This window comes from Salvelinus sp. IW2-2015, linkage group LG2 (genome assembly GCF_002910315.2).
Source record: "Salvelinus sp. IW2-2015 linkage group LG2, ASM291031v2, whole genome shotgun sequence".
Classification (NCBI taxonomy): Eukaryota; Metazoa; Chordata; class Actinopteri; order Salmoniformes; family Salmonidae; genus Salvelinus; species Salvelinus sp. IW2-2015.
The window spans coordinates 37860567-37870334 of NC_036839.1; the positions used below are offsets into that span (position 1 = coordinate 37860567).

Here is a 9768-nt window from a genome sequence, read left to right on the forward strand (position 1 = left end):
GTTGATGCGGGACATGCGTAGTTGTCGTGAGTGCTCCTAAGAGCGGAGAAGGCGAGCGCGAGCGCGAGCTGTAAGTCGAGTGACGCCAGCAAAGAGTGTGACGCGACGGAATGGACTCGACCGCGTCACGGGTACGCCGATGGCGGAAGGGGCTGCGTGGCTTGTGGGTGACTGCGTAGCCATTTAGGCGTAGGGACGCGAGGCAGGAAGATGCGCGATCGTGACATGGACCCTTAGGCGTGTACAGTGTAACAGATCCAGGCCCTGGGAGAGGCGCGCAGCATAGGTGCGCGATTGTCCCGAGTAGATCAACGACCGCACTGTAGCCAGGGTTAACAGGCTCCAGCGCGGATGTCGTCAACTCAGGCGCGAGGGCGCGGGCGAGGGGCCCCTCGACGGCCCGGGTCTCTGACGCGAGTCGGATTGCTGGCCGATCAGGCTGTGAAGTGCGCGAAGATCTCGCAAGGTGGCTCGCTGCCCGGAGGGGCTTGCTGATTACGCGCAATGGACCGCTAGGCTCTGAGTGGTGCCCCGCACCCGGAGAATGAACCCCCTGAGGCGAGGTCCCTGCCTTCAGCTGCGAGATTACAACGGAGGCCCCACAGGTGCTTGCTGACCGAAGTGGCCCAGGTACGGTCTGGGCGACTGGCCCGGAATTACGCGTAGTGTGAGCTGACGTCCAGAGGCGTGATAGGGTGCGCGAGGCGCATAGTAGGCGCTCGAAGCCCTGTAATGAGTACGTGCGCCCGGTGCCCGAGTAGCTGACTGAGCTTTATATGTAGGGGCCCGAGGTCGGTATATTGCAAATTGAGACCGTAGCCGTTCGGTCTCCCATGACACTTAAATCCCTCAGATCTAGCGAGAAAGGACCACCCCAGGAGTCTGCGTGCGTCCGTGTCGGTGCGCTCATTTAGTGAGTAATAAGAACCCTAATTAACTGTTAAGCCAAAAGTCCTACAGAGCCCGGTACAAAACCCTAGAGTCTATATCGATTCCCCAAGCCCAGCGAAACAACCACAAATGACGGAGACGAGAAGATAGCAATCAAATATAGAAGAAGTAAAGGATCAATGAGAGTAGATATGATCGATATTGATGTAGATGTAATGAGTAGGTATACGTATATGAAAGTGTATGATGTGAAAGATGACCGAGTTGCGCTGTATACAGAGATAATATATATAAGGAGAGAGAGGAGAGAGAGTATAGGAGCAGAGAGGAAGATGAGAGTAGAGTGAGAGAGCGACATAGGATGCATTCCTCGATGACGAGGACACAAATACAAAAGTGCCGAAGGAATATGAGGGACGGTAGTAGAAAATATGTGTACACGCACAGTATTTTTTAAGAGACATAATAGACATAGGGGGGCCCCCACAGGAGGGCTGAGCCTTTGGAGAGCCCGGTATCTTGCACCCTGCTAGCCCTCCTTGGTGTTGCCCACAATGGGGCCCCTCTGCCCACGCAGTATGGTAAGCGCCAAATGTGCCTGTCCCCAGCCATTGAGTCCACTACCCATGCCGCGCACCTCCCGTTCCCTAGCTACATCTGCCTAAACGCGCTTTTCCCTACATCTTAAGTTTACCAGTTCTTTCTCCTCTTCTCTCCCTCTGAGAGGAAACTATGTACACCTTAGTTGAAACATGCATGCTATTCGGCGCCCATGGATTCCCCACGATCCAAGCAGATGACGTAACTTCCGATCCACGTGCCTAGACCGCAGTTACCCTAGCAGGATATGAGACAGCTACTTATCTACCCCCACCCATAGCCCCAGACTCCCTTTCATGCAACCTCAATCACAATCGTTTAACTCCAACCCAACAGCCATGGAGAACATAACCAAAAATTTGAGTTAAGGACCTGTCTTCGTACACCAGGTGAAATACCACCTCATACCACCATCATACTACGACACTCTAACTCACAGTACTGGCTGAGGCTTGCCCCTCTAGTTAACATAGAGTTATATACCACTGGTGGCGTAAGACATCCCTCTTCTCTCTTCGACCCACTGGTGGACTACTCCAAATTCAGATAAGAAAAAGCGCATGACGAATTCGTCTTGTACCCCGCCCCCGTTGACGAGTCAGACCCCGGCCTGACTGCGTACGACATGCTCCGCCGTCGATAGCACCCGAACCTGGCTGCGCACGAGACGTCACAATTGCGTTGTGACCATCATATTCTCCTTCGCCCCACATCTTAAAGGTACTCTCTTCGTTTAAACGGAAGCGGCCAATGTACGTGTACCCAACCTCCCACTGGCCCCGTTTATGGACCCACCCTAGTGATGACACCCACTCCCACAATCGGCGTCCCCTCAAGACGTGACTACCGAGTCCCCACTACAACAAGTCCCTGCGCACTAAACCAAAACCCTCCTTCAGTATGTGGTGACTTATATTCCCTCCCCTATCATGCGACCCGTGGCATAATATCCCCACCAACATGCGCAGCCCACATTCTAACAAATAAATGTGGTTGATTCCCGCAATAGCCATACCAACCCGAACACATGTTCTCCTCAACTTAGGCTTCAAAATAAACCCTATAACCACCCTCCAGTGGATAAAGTGTCCTAATACCAGATTTAGCTGCTCATTAGTAGGGCGCCCTCCCTCCCCGGGTGTTTACGGGCGATTACGTTATGTATATTGGTGACCGCTTTAACCAACTTGGATTTAGATCCTTATAGTTGTCTGTTGATAAAACCCAGGAAGTGGTGTATGGGTGAATATAGGCTGTTGCTGTTAGTTGTGTATTGTGTGGATCCGGCTCAGTGCTGAACAGAGTTTATTCTTTAACAGATGGTATCTACCATAACGCATCCGGAAACGCCAATCAGCTTTGTGTCGTGCCTCATAGGTATGTAAATACAATCATAGGTGCTCTCAAGTACAGTTCTAAAACGACACCCTTTGCTGGGTGAATGAATATAGTGAATACTACTTACGGGTAGGAGCGATGAAAAAAGTGGATAAATGATGGCGTATGCCGCGCATGCTCTCTATAGCCAAGTATGTTTCGGGTGCACCGCTCTCCATATTTTACCTAGAGCCTGAAACCCTTAGATCAGGGAGAAAGTGGCTGCTGCCTCACACTCCCACTAGCCTCCAGCACCCTCTGCTGATCATTGTCGGCCACTGAACTGTCTCTATCATCCATACCCGTACTCTGAACCTAGCCGTGCTTCAACTTCCGTTTCCTTCCGAAATCTACATAAGTGCCTCACCTTCCATATATACGAAGATGCAGCGCCAAATACCAATGCCGTACTGCCAGCCTGGCCCCTTCGATTACCCACTCCCCCTTTGAGTTAGGAAAAATGCGCATCCATGTCCACACATGTATAACACATATAGGTGTGTTGGCCCAATATACCCTAATAAGTGTAGTGATAGTACATGCTCAACCCCAACCCACCACCACTCTGGAGAGCAATGGAGTGTACAGCCCACCTAGTCACGTGAATATAATATGAGGGAGTAGATCCTGTGATATGTGTGTGATCCTAATCTATCCACATATTTTTACCTCTTCATTAAATTTCACTACCCAGACAGTGTTATCAAACAACAATATACTGTTAGAAGTATTATAGGAAAAGCCAGAAAAGCAATCTAAGCTCTAGAATTATTACTAAAGTAGTATATATGGTTCTAAAATGTTTAAGGTATAGGAAAATAAGATTTATATTTAAGGTAATTGTAGCAATACGATCTATATCTATAAGTCAATAGATGTGGCTCATCACATGATCTCTGGGTTAAATAGGCGGCTAGTTAAGCCCGCTTTAACTCTTCCATACTATATTATATTTGGCCGTAGATTTAAATTAAGTTGTGCACGGGTGGAACGGATATCACAAGTTGGATCGCTTACTGAACCTAACGCTTAGCACGGAGTATAACCTCTCGCTGAATAGACGTGATGCTCATACAACCTCTGACCAACTATAAGAACACCTGATATACTCTTATAAGTGTTTATTACATGACTACGTGATAGTCCTACATCTTGTATCAATCCATACAATACCTTTATCTGAAATTATCGTAATATATCATCTGTGAATATATAATATATTCTTTCAGAACTATATTCATGACCACGGGAGACCTAACGTTAGCCTCTTAGAACGAAATCCAACTAGATTAGACTTATCATTCCTGATCATTTAATGCTCCTTTAGACTCTTACCGAACGTGCACATTTAAAAGAACTACGGAGCAATCAACTCAAACATTCAAGCGCAAACCTAAATCACCACCCCGTAATATCCCCTTACATACCCTCCAACTACATTATCAGTACACCTCACCAATATATATACTTTCCATATAGCTACTAACTGACTCTACCCCGTCAATTATATCCTCATAACATTACCTGCATACCTTGTATCCACTAGTAATACGATATACCCTCTGCATAAAGTATTTCTAGCTTTTAAATTACACATGCTAATATTCATCAATTCTAGACCACCCATCTACACAAGCCTTCCCACTTGTTTATAATCATCTAACAATACCCCATTCCTCAATCATAACTCTCCCTTGTCCATCTCTTATCATTACTCAACCTCAAACATACATCTCCCAATTTCTTCATACACCACCAGTCTCCAATTACACACGCTAGCACCCATAACCCCTAATATCACCCCGCCCATAACCTTATAACTCTTAGATACCCTCCCACAATCCATCATTTTACCCGCCACTTATAGTTATCAATCACACACTGAATACAAGAACATTTCACCAATTTTTCCCCACCCAACCACAGTAATAACTGAACCCATAAAACTTGCACTGATTACACTGAACCCATACTACTGCACTGTAATACACTGAGCCCATACATATGCACTGTAATACACTAGCCCACACATAATACACTGTAATGCACTGACCAATACATACTGCCACTTACTACACTGAACCCATACATAGTGCACTGTTAATACACAAACCTAATACGTAATGCACTGTAATACACTAACCAATACATACTGCACTGTAATACACAGCCCATACATACTGCACTGTAATTATACTGAGCCTATACATACTGCACTGTATATACACTGATGCATACATACTGCACTGTAATACATTAGCCCATACATACGCACTGTATACACTGACCCATACATACTGCACTGTAATACACTGAACCCATACATTACTGCACTATAATACACTGAACCATACATACTGCACTGTAATACACTGAGCCCATACATACTGCAGCTGTAATACACTGAAACCCATTCAACCTTGCACTGTATTACACTGAACCCATACATACTTCACTGTAATACACTGAGCCCACACACAATACACTGTAAGCACTGAGCAATACATACTGCACTGTACTACTCTGAACCCATATACATATGCACCGTAATACACAGAACCTATACATACTGCACTGTAATACACTGAGCCATACATACTGCACTGTAATACACTGAACCAGATACATACTGCACTGCAATCACTGAGGCCCATACATACTGCACTGTAATACACTGGATCCATACAACTGCACTGTATACACTACCCATTCAACCTGCAATGTTATACACTGCACCCAACACTCTGCACGTAAATACACTGAGCCCACACAATACAACTGTAATGATTGAACGCCAATACATACTGCACTGACTACCACTGAACCATACATAGCACTGTAATACACATGAACTAACTTACGCACTGTAATACACTGAACCCATACATACTGCACTGTAATACACTGAGCCCCATACGATTACTGCCAACATAATATTACTGACCCATCATACTGCACGTAATACCACTGAGTGCATACCATACTGACACTGTAATACACTGACCCATACATACTGCACTGTATATACACGAGCCCATACATACTGCACTGTAATACACTGAGACCCATACATACTGCATTATTAAATACCAATAACCCAACATACTGCACTGTAATACCATGACCCATACATACTGCCGCTGATACACTGAGCCCATACATACTGCACTGTAATACACTGAACCCATTCATCCTCACTGTAATTACACTGCACCCATACATACTTCACTGTAATACACTGAGCCCAACTACATAATACCACTGTAATGCACTGACCAAACATACTCACTGTAACTACTACTGAACCCATACATACTGCACTGTAATACACTGAGTCCATACAACCTGCACTGTAATACACTGAACCCATACAACCTGCACTGTATTACACTTGAACCCATACATACTGCACTGTAATACATTGAGCCCGTACATACTGCACTGTATTACAATTGAACCCATACATACTGCACTGTAATACACTGAACCCATACAACCTGCACTGCAATACACTGAGCCCATACATACTGCACTGTAATACACTGAGCCCATACATACTGCACTGTAATACACTTAGCCCATACATACTGCACTGTAATACACTGAGCCCATACATACTGCACTGTAATACACTGAACCCATGCATACTGCACTGTAATACACTGAGCCCATACATACTGCACTGTAATACACTGAGCCCATACATACTGCACTGTAATACACGTAGCCCATAAATACTGCACTGTAATACACTGAGCCCATACATACTGCACTGTAATACACTGAACCCATGCATACTGCACTGTAATACACTGAGCCCATACATATTGCACTGTAATATACTGAGCCCATACATACTGCACTGTAATACACTGAGCCCATACATACTGCACTGTAATACACTGAGCCCATGCATACTGCACTGTAATACACTGAATTCATTCATACTGCACTGTAATACAATGAACATAGCCAATACATTGGGAATGTAATTGCTACTCACAGCAGCCACACTGGGAAACTCCAGCCTGGCAAAGTGATGATGTTTGTCGCCTCCTTCTGTTTAGCTGTCCATAACAGGAGCCAGGGCAGAACCCTCTTCAGGACCCCTATGGCTCCAAGGACCACCTTCGGTAATGAGCCATGCAACTATGTCCTATGATCTTTCCTTCTTGACCTTATTCCATATTGACCTTATTCTTCTTGACCTTATTCCTTCTTAACCTTGTAGTCTTTTTCAATCTTACACTTTTCATTTCTCTTTATTTTCCTCGGGAAAGCATTGACACCATTTCACAGTGTATATCCTGTAGTAGGACATCATGTTTCACTCCACAGATTTTGTGTTGTTCTTAAAGTGTGTTATGTTCCTTAGCCCCAACCTCGACCAATAGACAGCGCTTCCTGTCCACTCCAAGACCCACAATGCCTCTGGTGCAGAACGAGCCAACCGGTAAACAAACAGACACTTTACTCCCTAACGAGACAGGACGGCTTAACTGTCAGTCAGCTTGGCTGCAGCCAGTGAAAGGCTGGGTGGGTGGGTGCTATTTCAGAGGGATCTTCTTTTATGATTGCCTGCATGAGTACGATTGGCATGCACTAAGTACAGAAGTAGAGAGCCCCTCATCCGGATCTCAGGAGAAGATGACTGAAAGTTCTAATACTGCCTCAGACAATTGGTCCCCATGGAGGCGAAGGTAGGTTGCCACGGCAGCATAGCCTAGTGGTTGGTTGGTCCAGGTGAGAACGACTCTTGAACTTTTGAGCATATTGCATAAGCGCTGCTTGTTCACTCAATATGTTTCTCATCAGTCACGTCCCACAAACAAGTCAATCGTCTTTCTCTCTCTTCCTCAATCTTTGTCTCATTTGGTTGCTGTCTGTCCAAACATCCGTCAGCACCTTGTACCATCTGTAACCCACATTCATTCATCTGTTCAATACTTTGAAAACATTCTACACACAACTGTTCATTTAGAATCATTATTTTAACCCATGGTGCTTTGCTTTCAGCCAGCGTTGAAGGTGTTCAGTCCAGTTTGCATGATAAAGGAGAATATTACAGTCTAGAAGGTGTTCAGTCCAGTCTGCATGATAAAGTAGAATATTACAGTCTAGAAGGTGTTCAGTCCGTCTGCAATATAAAGTAGAATATTACAGTTCAGAAGGTAGTTCAGTCCAGTTTGCATGATAAAAGTAGATATTACAGTCTACGAAGTGTTTCAGTCCATTGCAATAAAATAGAATAATTACAGTCTAGAAGGTGTTCAGTCCAGTCTGCATGATAAAGTAGAATAATTACAGTCTGAAGGTGTTTCAGTCCCAGTCTGCATGATAAAGTAGCATATTACAGTTAGAAGGTGTTCAGTCCAGTCTGCATGATATAAGCTAGCCATATTACAGTCTAAGAGGTGTTCAGTCCAGTCTGCATGATAAAGTAGGATATTACAGTCTAGAGGTGTCGTCAGTCTGCATGATAAATAGCAATATTACAGTCTAGAAGGTGTTCAGTCCAGTCTGCATGATAAAGTAGCATAATTACAGTCTAGAAGGTGTTCAGTCTAGTCTCATGATAAAGATAGCATATTACAGTCTAGAAGTGTTCAGTCCAGTCTGCATGAAAAGTAGATATTACAGTCTAGAAGGTATTCAGTCCAGTCTGCATGAAAAAGTAGCATATTACAGTCTAGAAGGTGTTCAGTCAGTCTGCATGATAAAAAGTAGCATATAGTCTAAAGTCCATCTCCATATAAGGTATTTATTCAAGTTCATCACAGTCTGCATGAAAAGTAGCATATACGCTTAGAAGGTATCAGTCCAGTCTGCATGAAAAAGTAGCATATTACAGTCTAGAAGGTGTTCAGCCAGTCTTCTGAATAAAGTACAATATTACAGCTAGAGGTTCAGTCCATCTGCAGAAAAAGTAGCATATTCAGTCTAGAAGGTTTAACAGTCCAAGTCTGCATATGAAGAAGAATATTACAGTCTAGAAGTGTGTTCAGTCCAGTCTGCATAAAAGAGCATAGTACAGTCTAGAAGTATCAATTCAGTCTGCACATAATAACTAGAATATACAGTCTAGAAGGTGTTCAGTCCAGTCTGCAAGGTAAAGTAGAAAGTTACAGTCTAGACGGTGTTCAGTCCAGTCTGCATGATAATGTGTCATGCTACTAAATGAGTCCACTTTCTTCCCAACAGAAGCAGAGCCTCACAGACCTATCATAAAATGTCCTTGTTTCTCAGTGTGCTCTTTTTATTAGTATTTTTTTTTTATTTTTTTTATGTAACTTTTAATTTAACTAGGCAAGTCACCTAAGAACAAATTCTTATTTACAATGACGGCCTACCCCGGCCAAGCCCTAACCCGGACGACGCTGGGCCAACTGTGCGCCGCCCTGAGGGACTCCCAATCACGGCCGGTTGTTAAACAGCCTGGAATGATACATACAGTACACTTGAAATCGGCATCTCTCTTTCTCTCTCTCTCTCTCTCTCTGCTGTATCTACTGAGCTGTTGGGCCCGCCCTGCAACCTCATTTGATAATGCTGGGCAGGCCTCTTACTGGGCAGGCCTCTTAGTTTTTCTAATCTATTTAAATATAAATTTTTTCCAGTGTCAAAAGACCTGTCCTTGGTGTGCTGTCTGTTCTATAAAACATATTTCTATGGCCTCAATGTTCTACTCTCATCTCTCACCCACTCCAGGACGAGCAGACCAGATCAGATCTGCCTCTCCCTCCGTGGACATCTGGCCGGAAGACCAGAGCACATGCAGGCAAAGCCCGAACAGGCCCGAACACCAGACAAAGGTCAGACGCAACACACGCAATAAACGGATCCCAGAACAAAGTATTCTCCAGCCGAGACGCCGGCGCACAGCTCTCAGGGCACAAGCCA

General features: G+C 44.6%; 1 protein-coding gene across 1 annotated transcript in view; it reads left to right on the forward strand.

Annotated features, from left to right (window-relative positions):
- The window catches only part of LOC111979492 (target of Nesh-SH3), a 58091-nt gene that overhangs the window by 19827 nt on the left and 28496 nt on the right, over positions 1 to 9768 (forward strand). Inside the window, exons 8-11 of the mRNA XM_070446383.1 lie at positions 42 to 131; positions 578 to 630; positions 7244 to 7321; positions 9577 to 9680. Coding sequence (XP_070302484.1) covers positions 42 to 131; positions 578 to 630; positions 7244 to 7321; positions 9577 to 9680 — 325 coding nt within the window. The remainder of the gene's footprint in view (positions 1 to 41; positions 132 to 577; positions 631 to 7243; positions 7322 to 9576; positions 9681 to 9768) is intronic.